At 38.1% G+C, this 18,124-nt stretch overlaps 1 protein-coding gene across 1 annotated transcript; it reads left to right on the plus strand.

Annotated features, from left to right (window-relative positions):
• The first annotated feature begins 207 nt into the window (after window positions 1-207).
• pole (polymerase (DNA directed), epsilon) lies at window positions 208-18,013 on the plus strand. The gene is made up of 50 exons (XM_043240652.1): window positions 208-257; window positions 486-563; window positions 1,047-1,182; window positions 1,285-1,365; window positions 1,952-1,996; window positions 2,078-2,170; window positions 2,304-2,458; window positions 2,605-2,749; window positions 2,850-2,930; window positions 3,101-3,208; window positions 3,357-3,467; window positions 3,620-3,705; window positions 3,852-3,971; window positions 4,093-4,225; window positions 4,579-4,692; window positions 4,809-5,021; window positions 5,109-5,216; window positions 5,358-5,486; window positions 5,628-5,730; window positions 5,944-6,090; window positions 6,218-6,363; window positions 6,562-6,710; window positions 6,856-6,948; window positions 7,055-7,199; window positions 7,328-7,485; window positions 7,676-7,871; window positions 8,052-8,266; window positions 8,432-8,534; window positions 8,659-8,739; window positions 9,051-9,173; window positions 9,253-9,462; window positions 9,587-9,799; window positions 9,941-10,084; window positions 10,244-10,384; window positions 10,578-10,731; window positions 10,875-10,981; window positions 11,724-11,900; window positions 11,991-12,214; window positions 12,692-12,912; window positions 13,359-13,563; window positions 13,653-13,826; window positions 14,049-14,174; window positions 14,333-14,465; window positions 14,589-14,793; window positions 15,003-15,134; window positions 15,419-15,612; window positions 15,941-16,141; window positions 16,379-16,504; window positions 16,626-16,715; window positions 17,173-18,013. Exons 2-50 carry the CDS (start codon window positions 499-501, stop codon window positions 17,272-17,274), a joined length of 6,861 nt encoding a protein of 2,286 aa, XP_043096587.1. The 5' UTR covers window positions 208-257; window positions 486-498; the 3' UTR covers window positions 17,275-18,013.
• The last annotated feature ends 111 nt before the right edge of the window (window positions 18,014-18,124 follow it).

An 18,124-nucleotide genomic window follows, 5' to 3' on the forward strand; every position in this document is an offset into this window, starting at 1 on the left:
CCGTATTTATCATAATTTAATTTTATTACCAAAACTTGGTTTTTCGCTTTTAGATGTGCTCAAATAAAAATAAAAGTAAGTAAATGCAGATAATATGTGTTAACGTACGAGCGATGTTGCGTTTTGATTGGTTGAAATCGTGAGGGGCGGGAGCAAAGCAGGAAAGTGACTGGAGCTCGCGGCAACAACACAAAACGCGCCAAATTTCTGTGGCTGAGGCGCAGTGGGAGCAACGGAAATATAGATATATGTCTACAGTAATGTTCTAAGTACCAACCCTAAGCCTAACTCGAATTGTGTGAAGATGTGTAAAGAGAGATATTACGGTTTATCGTTGTTGGCAGTATGTTAGTAATATTGATGCGAGCAGTTTAATATTAACTTGCGTTGAAAGTGTGTGAAGGCCGGTCGGGTGTTCTGCAGTGAAGGTTTTAACTAACTAACGTTAGTTCTTCTGTAGTTAGTGATTGATTTAAATCTTGCAGATTTTCGTCAGCTATGGTTTTACAAAACAGTGGGCGATATAAATCAGACCGAGGTGGTGGAGATCAGGACAACCAGCAGTAAGTCTTCATAAAGTTGACAGTATTTCAACCTATCTAGTTTAATTGTACATTTTAACCTTAGTGTTGAAGTTAATTAATAAATGCATTTGAAATATCTTTGTTATTAAGTAAGGTCCATATGTGCTACAGTTTGGAAGAGAAGACATTGTTTGGGTTGTTGACAAATGAACATTTTTAATACAAACGTTTTAGGATATTGATTTAGTATATTTCCAGTATAATTACAACTTCATTTTTAGGAATTGATATGTGCCTTTGTCGTTTTATATTTTTCAAATATATTTTTTTCCATTCAGTTTTAGATTTATTTTCGTTAGTAATTTTAATGCATAAACCTTAACTTATTTTTGTTAATAATTATTTATATTTTCTTTTTCAGCTTTCAATTTACAAAGAAAGTTTAGTTAACAGTAATAACTTGTGTATTACGAATAGTTTTTATTGCTGAATGGCTGTCAAATCTTTTATTCTGCTTTTTAGGGATGATGCATCAGCTTTGTCCGCTGTCAAGCGGCTGGAGCGCAGCCAGTTCACGGATGGGATGGATGAGCGCTTCGGCTTCGAACGGATGAAGGAACCTGGGGAGAAAACAGGATGGCTGATCAACATGCACCCGGTAAGAATAAGTGAGAGATAATCAACACAGAAAAATTTGCTTTCTGATAATCCAGCCAATATTGTAAAGGGTTTTACATTTAAAAAAAAAAAATGTTCTCAGGCTGAGATTCTGGATGATGACAAGCGGATGATCAGTGCTGTGGACTATTACTTCATACAGGAGGATGGAAACAGATTCAAGGTGTCATATTACAGAAGTTTGCAAATATAAATATTTATTTATTCCAAAAGAAAAGTCATTCCATGTCATAAAATTACAAATGTTTGTGATCTGGAAAATTTTGTTTTTGAAAGAAGGCTTTTTGATAAAAAAATACACTTAAATCAGTAATATTGTAAAATTTCCAACAACATTCAGTGTCACGTGGTCCTTCACTAATCATTGAAATTGTAATATGCTGATTTGCTGCACAAAAAACATTATATTGTTATCTATCAATGTTGAAAACTCTTGTGCTTCTTAATATTTTTTTGTAAAACCTTTTTTTACAGAATTCATTGAATAGAAAAGTTCAAAAGATCAACATTTATTTGAATTAGAATTCTTTTGTAGCATTATAAATGTCTTTCCTTTACTTTTGATGCCTTTGCTTGAGTTTTGATCAATTTTATGCGTCCTTGCTAAATGAAAGCGTTATTTATTTTAAAGTTCCCGACTTTCCTTTCATCCTGAATCACACTGACATAGAGTAGGATAAAGAATATCTTATGTTGATATAGGCCTTGATGTTGAAAGTTTCAGCTTTTTGTGTATTTGTCCCTCACAGATCGCTCTTCCCTATAAGCCGTATTTCTACATAGCCACTAAAAAGGTGAGTTTAAAGCTCTTGCACTGATTGAAAACACTTTGGCTTGAATGGATGAGTGATAATCTATTTTTGTGTTTTCTAAAGAACTGTGAAAGAGAGGTTATCTCCTTCCTGTCAAAAAAGTTCCAGGGAAAAGTGGCAAAGCTTGAAGTTGTCCCAAAGGAAGACTTAGATCTGGTAAGTAAAGTTCTGTCAAACATTAGGTCAATGTTTCCTGACTTTTTCCCGACGAAACGACCATTTGTAGTAAAACGTGGGGGCACCTCTGCTCTGTATTGTGACTCATTTGATTGCTGTGTGTCTTTTAAAGCCTAATCACCTGGTGGGCCTGAAGAGGAATTACATCAAACTCTCTTTTAACACGGTGGACGACCTGGTTAAAGTGAAAAGAGAGATCTCGCCTGCTGTCCGCAAGAACAGAGAGAGAGAGAAGTCCAATGATGCCTATACCAGCATGTTGTCCAGGTATCCACACTTTTAAGGAAAAGCCTTAAAATGTAAACTTTGAGAAAAGTTTAAAATAAAAGACTTTCTCATTTAATGCATTTCACACTATTCACCATTGTTATTTGATCCTGTTAATGAAATGGGGCCTGTTTTGTGTGTTACAGTGCTTTGGTTGGCGGGAGCGTAGTGACGGAGGATGAGGAAGGCACTTCGAAGAAAATGACTGAGCAGCTTGACAATATCGTAGACATGCGGGAATATGACGTGCCTTATCATATCCGCGTTTCTATTGACCTGAAGATTCATGTGGTAAAGAAACAGTAGGGCCCCATAACTGTCACGTGACTGATTATCAGGTATGTTTAATATTAAAAAAATGAGATCTTGATTGTGCCCTTGTTTCTGACAGGCTCACTGGTACAATGTGCGGTACAGAGGAAGTGCCTATCCTCCTGAGATTGTGCGCAGGGATGATCTTGTGGAAAGACCTGTAAGAATCTTAACAAACCTTGTCTTAAAAAAGCGTAGCTGCTAAAGAGTTTTGTTTTTGACTGGTTTTTGTCTGGTTATCGGGATTGATTTGATAATGACACCCAGTTTTAAGAATGAATTTATAAAGAATCTCTGAATTATTTCAGTATTTTTCTCTGTCTGTCTAAGGATCCTGTAGTGTTGGCGTTTGATATTGAGACCACTAAACTTCCACTGAAGTTTCCCGATGCTGAAACAGACCAGATTATGATGATATCATACATGATAGATGGGCAGGTAACATTTTTTTGTGTACAATTATTTTCCTCATGGGTCATTCATATAACATACTGTAGCTGTTTTGTCTATGCTGTGGTTAAAGTGTGTTTGATGGCCTCTTTGGGATTAATACTTGGCATGGGTTTTAATGTACTTTTTTCTACAGGGCTTCCTCATCACAAACAGAGAAATAGTCTCTGAGGACATTGAAGACTTTGAGTTCACCCCAAAACCCGAATATGAGGGCCCCTTCACTGTATTTAATGAGCCTGATGAGGTAAAGAAGAACAGTATGTGATGTGCGTTGTTTATCAGGTTGCTCTTGGAAAGCACACCACAATTAAACAATCAGTTTTGACAAGTTGTTTAGCCCATTTTCTGTTTGTATATAGGCCTTCCATATACCTGACCATTTTTGTCTGCTTGCAGGCCTCTCTCATTCAGAGATGGTTTGAACACGTCCATGAGACCAAGCCGAACATTTTTGTCACTTACAACGGAGATTTCTTTGACTGGTGGGGTATAATTTGTTAAACAGTCTCAAAATATCGTTTTTACGTATAATGATTTATGTAATTATATGGCATTTACTTGTGTTTTCTTCTTATGTGTTTGTACAGTAGCACATGCTTATGGTTGATTTGTGTCTCTGTGTCCTCAGGCCATTTGTAGAAGCCAGAGCGGCCCAGCTTGGCCTGAGTATGCATCGGGAGATCGGCTTTCAGAAGGACAATCAGGGGGAATATAAAGCCAGTCAGGCTATTCACATGGACTGCCTCAGGTGAGACCAGATGAAATGTTGTCTTAAAGGGGACTGAATGAAAATCACCCACTCTGTACTTATCTTTGGTATATGTGTTACTTTCTATTGGTAAATACACTCTCTCTCTCTTTTTATTCAGGTGGGTAAAGAGAGACAGTTACCTGCCTGTAGGAAGTCATAACCTCAAAGCTGCAGCGAAGGCTAAGTTAGGCTATGACCCTGTAGAGCTGGACCCAGAGGAAATGTGCCGTATGGCTACTGAACAACCACAGGTGCTCTTCCTTTACTCTTGCTTCTGACTCATTTAAACAAATGACTGTTCACTTACACAGTAACATTTTATCATTTTCAAGTTTAAAGAGCTTAATTAAAATTAGACTGTACGCATTCTAGGTTTATGCAGGTTTCTTCTTTCAGGTGACATGATCTAAATATAAGTAGTTATATTAAAATTGTTCTGGCATTGCTAAGCTCTATCGTTACAGTGGGTCGGTGTTTTCTTTAAAACAGTCAAAAACACATCAAATAAAGTGTCCACATACCTGCATATTAAACGTTTATTTATAGTTTATTCATGTTATATATATTTTTACATATAAATATATTCAGTATTATTGTTTTTCAGACTCTGGCCACCTATTCAGTGTCTGATGCTGTGGCCACATACTACCTTTACATGAAATATGTTCATCCCTTCATTTTTGCCCTCTGCACTATAATTCCTATGGAACCTGATGAGGTCTGAATTCACAGAATCTTCTATTTTTTTGTTACTACATTGTGATTTATCGAAACTGTACATATAATAGCAATATGGTCTTTTCTTTATATGCGTGTCAACAAACACTTAAACAGGTTTTGCGGAAAGGCTCCGGTACCCTGTGTGAGGCCTTGCTGATGGTTCAGGCCTTCCATGTCAACATTGTCTTCCCAAACAAGCAGGAGCAGGTCTTTAACAAACTCACAGATGATGGCCATGTACTTGACACAGAGACTTATGTTGGCGGCCACGTCGAGGCTCTAGAGTCTGGTGTTTTTCGCAGTGATATTCCCTGCCGCTTTAAAATGGTAACTAGAGCTTCATCTTTAACAAAAGCACGCAGTGTTTTTATTTGTGCTGTATCTAAATAATTATTTATAATTATTCTTGTTCAGAATCCAGCAGCATTTGACTTCTTAATTCAGAGGGTGGAGCGTACTCTTCGTCATGCAATTGAGGAAGAGGAGAAGATTCCCCTTGAGCAGGTCACCAACTTTAATGAGGTTAGTTGGTGCCATGTGTTTAATATTTAGTATGACATTTTTTGCACTTGAACACAAGACGTGATGCCAATTTTATGAATTATCACTGGCATGTGTGCATGCTTCCAAGTTATTCTACAGTTGTCATTTGACCTGTTTTAGGTGTGTGATGAAATCAAGAGGAAACTGATCTCTCTGAAGGAAGTGCCTAATAGAATTGAGTGTCCTCTTATTTACCATCTCGATGTGGGGGCCATGTACCCCAACATCATCCTCACCAACAGACTACAGGTGCAGTACAGTTCTCATCTTAGATGAAGGTTATAAAGGTGTTGATTTAATTATAATGACATTATTAGACAAATTCTAGTTGTAGCTGTATGGATCAAATAAGGCAAATTATCTATTTCTCTCCATCTGTTTTTCTTCTAGCCCTCTGCCATGGTGGATGAGGCGACCTGTGCCGCCTGTGATTTTAATAAACCTGGTGCAAACTGTCAGCGCAGAATGACTTGGCAGTGGAGAGGAGAGATTAGTGAGTGATTTGAACATCTTAGATCTTTAAGAAGGCCTTAAAATAACTTATTTCTCAGTATTTAGTATGAATGCATTAAATTGATCAAAGTCACAGTAACGTCATTTATAACATTACAGCAGTTTTGTAATAAATGTTGTTCAAATAAAAATAAGTTGTTTAGAAAGTGTAACTGTTATGAAATGTTAATATAGTTTTTGATTTTCCTCATAGTGCCTGCCAGTAGAAGTGAGTTTCATCGCATTCAGCAACAGCTGGAGTCTGAGAAGTTTCCTCCTCTTTTTCCTAATGGACCACCTCGTGCTTTTCATGAGCTCAACAGAGAAGAACAAGCACGGCATGAAAAGAAGCGGTTGGGAGGTTAGTGTACACCTGCAGGGAACTATTTTTTTTTCTGACTGTTGTCACAGACCAAGACAAGTTAAATTATGCACTTACATACTTGTTTAGATGATGATACATATTATTGTTTGGGTTTTTTTCCTAGACTACTGTCGAAAAGCCTATAAGAAGGTTCATCTGACCAGACTGGAGGAGAGAGTTACTACCATTTGCCAGAGAGAAAACTCTTTTTATGTTGACACGGTTCGAGCCTTCAGAGACCGCCGATATGAATTTAAAGGACTCCACAAGGTAGTTTTCTAACCTAAATTTTTATGAATTATTTTATGAATGTTACAATCTGTCTACATGGGACATTACACTCTTCTATTTCTAAAATATATGTTTTTCTAGGATATATCTTCTTTTTTAAGTTTGCTCACCTATGCAGGAAGGAGTCATTTGTATATCTCCCTTTAAAAGTTTTGTATGTTCCTATCATCTGTCCAGGTGTGGAAGAAGAAGCTGTCTACAGCGCAAGATAATGGGGACGCAGCGGAGGTGAAGCGCTGCAAAAACATGGAGATCCTTTATGAGTCTCTTCAACTGGCTCACAAGTGCATCCTTAACTCCTTCTACGGATATGTCATGAGAAAAGGGTATTGAACATCACTTTTTAAAGCACTTTTAATGCCCATTCCTAGAAAAGATAAATCTGAGGAGTTTCTTGTCTTCAGCAGTAGCTGAGATTACTGTTTGTTTTATAACTTCTGTTTTACATGTTTGCCTCGTTATGTTTCATAGAGCACGATGGTACTCGATGGAGATGGCGGGGATTGTCTGTTTCACTGGTGCCAACATTATCACACAGGCCAGAGAGCTCATTGAGCAGATTGGGTCAGGCTCTTACTCCAAACTCATAAACACTGTTGTGATTATGTGATTTTTCATTGCAGTTTAATGTAATTGACTGACTCGTTGAATTTAACCTCCTCTTCTTTAGGAGGCCTCTTGAGTTGGACACTGATGGTATCTGGTGTGTTCTTCCCAACACCTTTCCTGAGAACTTTGTCATAAAATCCACCAATGAGAAGAAGGCAAAGGTGACCATCAGTTATCCAGGAGCTATGCTTAATATCATGGTCAAGGTAATTTATCTTTCTCTTCATTTGACCAGTTAACCACTTTACCTCCAGTTTAATTTATATATAAAAAGGAAGAGATCTTCTTTGTTTGTTATTATTATTATTATTATTTTTGTCACTTGTATGTGTAGGAGGGTTTCACAAATCATCAGTATCAAGAGCTGGTGGACCCAGCATCTTTAACATATGAGACCAGAGCTGAGAACAGTATCTTCTTTGAAGTTGATGGGCCATACTTGGCTATGATCCTGCCTGCCTCTAAAGAAGAAGGAAAAAAGCTAAAGAAGAGGTAAATGTCCACATCAAATCTCTTTGTGTGTAGACATTGTCAAGTAACTGCACTCTCTAGGAGATCCAAATTACTTCTGCTTTAGATAAATCTCAACTATTGGACTTTTTTTGAAATTCAGGAAACAAGCTATTTTAATAGTTTTTGGTTGTTAGTTGTATTGCTCAGTTCATATGTTTTCTATCCACAGGTATGCTGTGTTTAACGAGGACGGGTCGCTGGCTGAGCTGAAGGGCTTTGAGGTGAAGAGAAGAGGAGAACTTCAACTTATTAAGATCTTCCAGTCCTCTGTGTTTGAAGCCTTCCTGAAAGGCACAACTCTTGAAGAGGTTTATGCCTCTGTGGCGAAAGTGGCTGACTACTGGCTTGATGTGCTCTACAGCAAGGTATGGATATATGTAGAACATTAGAGCAAATGTAGACAAATGTATCATGTATGGATTTAAATTATCAATTGATATAATTGCTCACATTTTTTTATAATAGTAATTACACCTAGTATTTTAACAAGGCAAAGCTGCATGTGATACTCAATGTGAGTGTTGTTCTTGTTTTTTGTTTTTAAGGCTGCTAACATGCCAGATGCAGAGTTATTTGAGCTGATTTCAGAAAACCGTTCCATGTCCCGTAAACTGGAAGATTATGGAGAGCAGAAGTCCACTTCCATCAGCACAGCAAAGCGTCTTGCAGAGTTCCTTGGTGATCAGATGGTGAAGGACGCTGGCCTGAGTTGTCGCTATGTCATCTCCCGCAAACCGGAGGGCTCACCAGTCACTGAAAGGTGAGAATGTTTTAGCTGTTTCAAATTGTAGCAATATTTCACAAAAAATCTGTACAAAAAAATGAAAACATCACAGTACCATTTTTTTTTTTCACAGTACTAGCTGATTTCTGTGATGCAGAAAATGTGTTCGGAATAAAAAAAAATGTATTCTACCTTGCACAGGGCAATCCCTCTGGCCATCTTTCAAGCTGAAGAGAGTGTTAAAAAGCATTTCCTACGCAAATGGCTGAAGATGCCCAGTCTCCATGACCTTGATATTAGATCTGTGAGTTTATTTTATTCATTAAATTAACCTGGATCATCCTTAATCAAAAAATCACAATTTCCATGATGTATTCGTTATTTTCTGTTTTATATTTTTCCTATGTTTTATTCCTTTCCCATGTCAGATTCTGGACTGGGGTTACTACATTGAGCGCTTGGGCAGTGCTATACAGAAGATCATCACTATCCCTGCAGCATTACAACAGGTAAATAAACATGCACAGCCATTTAAACCCCTGTGAGTCAAGCACTAAATCTTGTTGCCTTCCACTATAGTCAAAATTATCCTAACTAAGACATAGTTGCAACGATATATTGGTTTTCTCTATCTGTCATGTTGCACTGAATTGCTCAACACAGTGTGAAGTTTCATTGGTGCAGAATTCCACTCTACATAACTGTATATGAATCATACTGTTTTCTGATTAGCTGATTTGATATGTGTGGTTGATGTCGTATTTTCTTGTTTAGTACTATGTTCTTAACAATTTTTCAATTTTTTTTTTTCCTTTTTCAGGTGAAAAATCCTGTACCCCGAGTACGACATCCAGACTGGCTGCATAAGAAGCTTCTGGAAAAGAATGACATCTACAAGCAGAAGAAGATCAGTGAGCTCTTTACCAGTGAGGGAAAGAGACAGGTAGGTCTACTCTCAGACACCGTTATCACACAACTTGCTGGCTATCTGCCTATAAATGCACATATTTTGTCTCTCTCAGGTGGCCCAGCAGTCGTTACCAGCAGGTGTGACTCCCGATATGGAAGACTTCGGTGTTCCTCAGCGCCCTGTGCAGCCCGCCATACTCATCAGTACAAAGAGGAAGAGGATATCTCAAGGAGAGGACAGCCAGGCTGAGTCTCAAGAGCAAGAACTCACACAGTCTTGGAGAGAAATACTGGGGTCTCCACCAGCCATTGGCTCCTCTCGTGAAATTCAGACCAGATATTTGATTTTGTTATAGTATTTCTAAGCTGTCAAACAAAAGAAAGGCTCCACAGTAAAGTTATTTGTATGTATGTATACATATTTAATACGTGTGTGTGTGTGTGAAGGAGGAACTTCTTGTCTGGTTGCGCTACCATAAGAAAAAATGGGAGCTGCAGCTTCGTCAGAGGAAAGAACGGCGGAAGCGGCGGCGTTTGATTGATGGGGGATCTCAGCCGACTGGCGGTGGCGTAATCCGTGGTGGACCGACCACAGGGCTGGGCAGTTTTCTGCGAAGAACTGCCCGCAGTATACTAGACATGCCCTGGCAAATTGTACAGGTACATCACAACAGCAGTTTAGATCTAACATACAGTACAGTTTGTTTTTCTTTTCTTTTTTTTTTTTTTTTTTTTTTTTTTTTTTTAAGACTTTTTTTTTTTATCAAAACACAAGATAGTGGATAAATAAACTTTTTCCAGATTGCAGAAACCAGTCACCCAGGCTTTTATAAGCTGTGGGCGGTCATTGGCAACGACCTGCACTGCATGAAGCTCAACATCCCACGAGTGTTTTATGTCAATCAGAAAGTACCCAAGCAAGAAGAAGGTGCTAATTGCAAAAAGGTATAACATTTTCACCACTAATTCTGTGAATGATCTGTGTCATGATTAGGTCAATTTACCGCTAGCCCATTCAGCTGCTTAAAGATCTAAGCAATTATCGAGGGTTTTTTTTTTTTTTGGTCTTGGGTCAAACTTTATTTGGATTAATCTAAATGACAGGTGAACCGGATACTTCCACGCTCTGGTGTGGTGTATTATCTGTACCAGTATGCTGTTCCTGAGGACATGTACCAGGAACACATCAATGAGATCAATGCTGACCTCTCAGCTCCTGATATTGAGGGTGTCTATGAGACACAGGTAAGGGCCTTTGCCAAAATATGAGATGCTAATTTTTTTTTTTTTTTTTTTTTAACTGTTGTGATGCAGAAATTTCTCTTTATATGATAGTAAACATAGAATATTTTACAGATAGACACTTCCAAAATAGTTTATAGTATCAATAGAGGTTGTTTCCCTATGTCTGTCTCTTGCCCTTTCGTGTGACCTGTAGGTTCCTCTGCTGTTCCGGGCTCTGGTCCAGTTGGGCTGCATGTGTATGGTCAATAAGCAGGTGGTCAGAGACCTGGCTGGCAGAGAGGCTGATACCTTTGACCTGGAGCATCTAGAGATGAGATCCCTGGCCCAGTTCAGCTACCTCGAGCCAGGTAACATAATAGCTTTTATTGTTTTTAGCTTTGTTGATAATTAGTTTCATTATTTGAACATACACTTTAGCAACACTCGCGCATCTCGTGGCTGATGTGCTTCAATTTATTTGACTTGCGTATATATGTGTTATGTGTTACAGGCAGTGTAAGGCACATCTACCTATACCATCACAGTCAGGGCCATAAGGCTCTCTTTGGCCTCTTCATACCCTCTCAACGCAAAGCCAGCATCTTTGTTCTCGACACGGTAAGCTCTAAAATTCAGCTGGAAGCATGCGTGAACTCAAAACAAAAAGGAAACAAAACAAAAGAAACAAAGAAACACTTGAGTCATAAAATGTCTAATGCCTTTGCCCCAGAATTTGGCTATGGAAGTAATTTTGCTTTGGAAAGGGGTGTTATTGGGCATAAGGAATGGAGTATCTAAATACCACTTTCTCTTTGTGGTTTATTGCTTCGATAAAATGGCAAGAAATGAAAACAGTATTTTATTTAAAAGCAATAGTCGAGTGTTCACATCTAATAAATAATATAGTTTAATAGGTTAACTGTAGGATAAATTGAAATGTCAGCTCAATAACTAGTTGGTAAATGAGATATTAGATTTACACGATTTAGAGGGGGGGGAAATTGCAGTGTTTGTTTAAAGGGCTGCATGATTTGGATAATTTATGATTGCATATTAACACGACTATAAAATAATCATAATGAGTTCACTGTATAATAAAACATGAAAAATATTTTACAGTAAAGCTGTAAATGTGCAAAACTAATAATTACGTCTGGTTTAATTGGATCATAGAGCTTAAAGCTTTAAAAAAAAAAACAGGTTGTGAGATTGCATGTAAAGCACACAGTATTCAGTTAGTTCGCAGTCATTGCTGTTTGATAATAGCTGTAGGTTTTTTTTTTTTGAATAATGCTGCAATATGAAAAATACACAATACAAAAAGAATAGTTTGAAATAATGAAATTTACCCCAAATGTAGGTACGCAGTAATCAGATGCCAAACCTAACTTCGTTGTACGGAGCAGAGCGCACAGCACTCCTCGAGAAGACCACTGAGGAGCTGCTGCCACCTGAGAAGCATCTGTTTGAAGTGCGTGCTGAGAACGACGTCAAAGCCATCTACCGCGCACTGCAGCGCATTCTCCTCAACTACAAGGTAAGGCCTTCACCGTGTTGTTTAAAGCATAATACAGCTGACGGCACAGTTAAGCAGATGAATAGCAGCTGTTTTGGTGAATGTGTGCAGGAGGAGCGACGTGGTCCGACCCTGATTGCTGTTCAGTCTAACTGGGAGCTGCGCAGGCTGGCGGCTGGCATGACTGTACTGGAGGAGTTCCCGGTGGTTCCGGTTCACGTTATTGATGAGATAAGTTACAACGTACTGGACTGGCAGCGGCATGGAGCTCGTCGCATGATAAAACACTACCTGAACCTGGACAGCTGCCTCTCACAGGCTTTTGATATGGCCAGGTACACACGCTGTCATACTAGAGGCTTTTTTTCTTGATTTGACTAGGAGGATTTATTTAGCTAGAATGGAAAAAAAACAATATTTGTATATACAAAGAATTGCACTGAAGTCTATATACTTTAAATTCTAAGAAATCATGTTTTTTCTTTGTGCATTCCAATTAATCTCAATCAAACTGCAGCTGGATTATTGTGACTGTTAAAAAAATGGCTAACTAAAACAAGAAAAACATAACATAATAAAAAGCATGATTTATGAAAATGAAAAACAACTTATGTTATTGAGTTATCTATTTTTGCGAATAGACTCTTTGTTTGTATAAAATAATGGGTGTGTATATAGTATATACACATTTTTTTATTATTATTTTTTTCATATAAATCTCTGTAAAAGAAGAAAATAAAAAAAATGTATATATGCATACTAGGAGAGGCTGAATTCAGACTCATGTACTGTAATGTCCTTTCTCTCTGCAGGTATTATCACCTGCCTGTGGGAAATCTGCCTCAGGACATTTCTATATTTGGATCAGATCTATTTCTTGCACGTCATCTGAGAAAGCACAACCACTTGTTGTGGCTGTCACCTACGGCACGTCCGGACCTCGGGGGGAAAGAGGCTGACGACAGCAGACTGGTGATGGAGAGTGATGAGAGAGGCTCCATGGAGATCAATAGCCATGGCTGCTACTCAACAGGTAAGCAAATTCAGCCATTGAGAGAAAGGTTCAGATATGTAGACTAAGAGAACAGCAAATATTATAGATGGAGCGCTAATATTGTATTTGTAGTAGATGGTGTAATAATTTGCAGGGTTTGATGTGATATGAGCTAATTGATTGTTCGTTATAGTGGTAGCACAGTATATTGATAGCAATATTTATTGTAATGCTTCAAGCCAAGGTGTGGCAGACCTATTACTTGCTTGTTCGGGTGACACTATCTGGTGAAAATTCTTATTTGGGTCATATATTCCAAGACAAGATTTTTATGCCATTATTATTGTGCAAATCTGCCTAATAAAAGTGGTCACAAATGTGTTTATTTAAAAGCTACATTTCTCACTTGAGGCTTAAAATTTAAGTAATTCTAAGTAAATTCAAAAATACAAATTCAAAGTAAAGTACTTTTGGCTTACTTCCAGTTTGTGTGGAGTTGGATATTCAGAGTTTGGCGGTGAACACCATTCTACAGTCCCAGCACGTCAATGACATGGAAGGCGGGGCCAGCATTGGTGTCAGCTTTGATGTCATTCAGCATGCTTCTCTGGAGGAAATGATGTCAGGGAATCAGGGGGCAAACACAGTGGCCAGCTATGACGAGACGGCGCTCTGCTCCAACACATTCAGGTATGCATGTAGAAATGAGTAAGGCCATCTTGTTTTTCTTCTAAAACTCTGTACGTTCTGAATATTTTCTGAATATTGTTCTCATGCAGGATTTTGAAGAGTATGGTTGTCGGTTGGGTCCGAGAGATCACGCAGTATCATAATGTCTACGCTGATAACCAGGTGATGCATTTTTACCGGTGGTTGCGATCACCCAGTTCTCTGCTGTACGACCCGGCCCTGCACCGAACCCTTCTCAACATGATGAAGAAGATCTTCCTGCAGTGAGTACAGCTCACAGGCTGCCAAGATTTGATATTTGGGGTTATCTTTCTTAAAGTAGCTTCTTAGTTTTTATCTTAACTGCATTTGATTTAACATGTCAGATGCTAGACTAAAGCCACTTTCAAAGTATACATTGTCATTTAAACCCAAGACGTTGGTGTTGATGGAGCCGTGCAGTGCTGATTGAGCCATGTAATGACTTTGTTATTCTAATCGCTCAGACTTGTGGCAGAGTTCAAGCGCCTGGGATCATCTGTCATCTATGGAAACTTTAACCGTCTCATCCTCTGCACCAAGAAACGGCGCATTGATGACGCCATTGCATACGTGGAGTACATCACTAACAGGTTTTAATTCTTTTTAATATTTTGTTTTTTTTCGTCTAGACTCTTAACCTAGTTTCTTATGCAATGTGAAAGTCTGAAGTCCAGGCTTTGGTATTAGATATTTTCGGACTACATTTTCTGTTTACTGTTTGTCTTCCTGTCTTGTGTCTTGGCATTAGTATTCATTCAAAGGAGATCTTCCACTCTCTGTCCATCACATTCTCACGCTGTTGGGAATTTCTGCTGTGGATGGATCCAGCTAACTATGGAGGAGTGAAGGGAAAACTGCCCTCTAGCCTTCTGTATGGGGAGGTAAAGCTCAGAGCCTAGAAACCACTTGTTCCTCTTTACGAGTTAAAAAATAGTTGGCATTTGTACAATAGTTGTTGAGGTGCAACACTTTTTTTTTGTTGTTGTTTGTTTGTCTCATTCTAGCATGGCAATGAAAAGAAGAAAAATAAGGATGGAGAAGAGGAGGATGGAAGTGAAGATGAGGATGAAGATGAAGAAAACCAAGGGGAAGATGAAGAACGGGATGGGGAAGATGACGTAGAAGACTTGATAGAAAGTAACTGGAACATCATGCAGTACCTTCCTCAGACATCATCCTGTCAGAAATACTTTCTCATGATCATTTCAGGTAACGTTACAGGTTTTATTTGTTAGACCATTCAAAATTCTTCTTACTGTCGGTTTTTTCAGCTTTAAAATAGAAATGAGATTGGTCAGTGTCTTTATGTTTCGTTTAGGACTGCACACATGATCAAAATAAAACTGATGTTGCAGCATGGCTTAGTGCAGGGTTCAGTTGCCCCAAGTCGGTTTAGTATAATTTCTCGTTGTTTGCAGCCTATATTGCAGCTGTCTATCACAGCATGAAACAAGAGCTTCGGCGAAACGCCCCTGGTGCTACTCCCATTAAGAGACGAGGAGCAACCCAAGCATCCCAGCAGCCAACTGGGGATGTCAGTGCACTTCCTGGTAAGATGTAAATCAATTCAGCTTTGTCTGTTCAAAAATAAATATCTTATTTGTGACTATTCTCATACACTTTCCATTTAAATTAATCCTGATGAATTATTTGGACTGTTATTTGATTTAAATGTCATAATTTCAAATACAGATCGGAGAGCTTATATTAAAATATATTTATTTATTTCTAAATGTTCACAGTATTCAAATTAAAATAAAAGATTTACAGGAGGGTTTTTTTTTTCATATAAACTTTAAAGCATTTAGTTTTTCTTGTTTTTGTGCTGTTGTAGGTTTGATTACATTCTCTCAGGAGTATGTGTCAAGTGAACTCACACAGAACTTCTTCACCATCACTCAGAAGATTCAGAAGAAGGTGTCGAGCACTCGTAGTGTTACTCTTCCATCTGAGATGTTTCCTGTTCTTCCTGGTTCTCACTTACCCCTCAACAACCCAGCTCTAGAGTTTATTAAATACGTCTGCCAGGTATAAACACAAACCTCCTGCTTTTATACTGCCATTTTGCATTTTGCAAAAACTTTTACAAAAGATTCTATTTTAAATAAACAATGTTTGTTTGACCTTTCTATTTGCTGAAAACGCTGCTTTCTTGACAATGATTCTTTTCCCGAAGATACAGATATAAATATTACTGTTTTTTACTGTATATTTGATCAAACAAATTGCAGAGCATAAGAGACTTCTTTCAAAAAGAAAATCTTGCTAACCTCAAACTTTTTGAACATTCAGAATATGTTTTTATGAGGACCTTACAACCTGTCTGATGTTGTTTCTGTTTGTAATGTCCCTTCAGGTGCTCTCTCTGGATGCCAACATTGTCAATCAGGTGAACAAACTGAAGCGAGATCTTTTGCGATTAGTGGATGTTGGAGAGTTTTCGGAGGACGCCCAGTTCCGTGACCCCTGCAAGTCCTACATCCTGCCAGAGGTCATCTGCCACCACTGTAACTTCTGTCGTGACCTTGACCTCTGCAAAGACCCTGCTGTTTCCCAGGTAACAACAGGGCTCTTGTTACAGTTTCTCTTATCTGAACGTGCGGTTAATAATTTGCTACTAATTCATGTTTATATTTGCTTAATGGATTCCAGAAGTTCTTTGAAAGTCATTAAGCTAATACTGCTTGGTATTTTCAGTATCTTAGTATGTTCAGATCTTTGTCATGTGATCAAGCTGGCCAGAAAAGGCTATAATATTCTCTCTTCACTCTTCTTTCCTTTTTAACCTATGTAGGATGGTTCAGTCCTTCCTCAGTGGTTCTGCTCTAACTGTCAGGCCCAATATGACACAGAGTCCATAGAAATGGCCCTGGTGGAGGCGCTCCAGAAGAAGCTCATGAGTTACACACTACAAGACCTGGTGAGGGGCATATATTGTTTCAGAGGGTTTTAGAGGCTTAAAAAAGTAAAATGTCCCATTGTAATGTATATGCACATCCATTGACTTTCACTTACATAAAAGGCACTTTATCCCATCATAGGAATGTTCTAAATGCAAAGGAGTGAAGGAAGCAAATATGCCAATGTACTGCAGCTGCGCTGGAGATTTCAACCTCACCTTCACCACAAAGGTATTTATCAACTTTAAAATGCTAATACTTGCACATTAATATTAGAAATAAATGCTTTTATTCAAAAATAGTTCACAATAAAATTAAAATAGCTGAAAATGAAGACGTAGATGAGTTTGGAATTGAGCATGATTTGAAACATCACTTGCTGACAAATGGATCATGTGCAGTGAATGGGTGCCGTCAGAATAAGACGGCAATCAGCTGATTAAAACCTAACACAGTAATCCACAACACTCCAGTCTGTCAGGTAATTCTTTGTGAGTTAAAAAGCTGCTTAAAACATTGGTAAGCAAGTGATGTAATGCTGCATTTTTACACACTGAACATAAGAGACTTCAATTGTTGAGACTTTAAACTTTTGAATACTTAAGGTTTGTTTTACAGCTAATGGACCACCTAAAATGTTTGTTCGTAACGTCTCATGTTCGCTCATTTTCACTTTGCGTGTTCACAGAGCTTCACCGAACAGGTGGAAGTGTTCCGGAACATTGCTGCCCACTATAACATGAACTTCCTGCTAGAGACCATTGACTGGGTCCTTAGTATGAACGCATAGTGGCTTTTTCAACTGATACACTCCATCATTTGTGCCAAACAATGTGCGTGAGCAATTTGTACAGATCTGAATTCATACGAAATGTGTGTACATTATAACCATGGAACAATTGTGGTACTAGTACTTTGTGTGCCAATAAATATTTTTGTATATGAAGAATTAAGTTTTGCTATGATATCCAGTCATTACTCTCTAAGTAATTACATGCAAATTATGGTTTTGGTCATTTATGCTTACTAATCGAATCTGTAATGATATTTGCAGATGAGGGGTATCGCTCTTGTTCATAGTGGATGCTTCTACTGTCTCTTTAGTAATGGCCCATTTGGATATTGTTTCTTTTTGACGTTTTTGAGTTTAAATTCTGTAAAGAATATGGCTTTTATATTTTTGTAATCACATATTGGATGGTGCAATAGCCAGCAACTACCCGGTTTAACTTAATGAGACATTCTCTTCACTGCCTGGCTCCTGCCCACTCTACATTACCACATTATAATTTGATTTCTTATCCCAGGCAAAGACCTGGACATCATGGAAATGTGTGACATGCTATGCAGCGTGCAATTTGAATCCATCCACTGTTGGGAATTGGCATTGCTGTACTCGGCCACTTTTACTGAAATGTTTCTTTTTCCCATGAGAGCAAAGGGCATTTAATTCAGAACAGGGTCTGGAGCACTTTGGTTTTTTCTTCTTTGTCCCTCAGCAAATGGTCAAATCTTGGTATTTCACATTTTTGAATCTCAGAAGGTCAAACTACAAAATTTGTGAAAATTAAATGTAAAAAAAAAAAAAAAAATGTACTGTAGCAATAAAATAAATATTGCTGTAATAATTCTAATAATTA

The sequence above is a fragment of the Puntigrus tetrazona genome, chromosome 5 (assembly GCF_018831695.1).
Source record: "Puntigrus tetrazona isolate hp1 chromosome 5, ASM1883169v1, whole genome shotgun sequence".
Taxonomy (NCBI): Eukaryota; Metazoa; Chordata; class Actinopteri; order Cypriniformes; family Cyprinidae; genus Puntigrus; species Puntigrus tetrazona.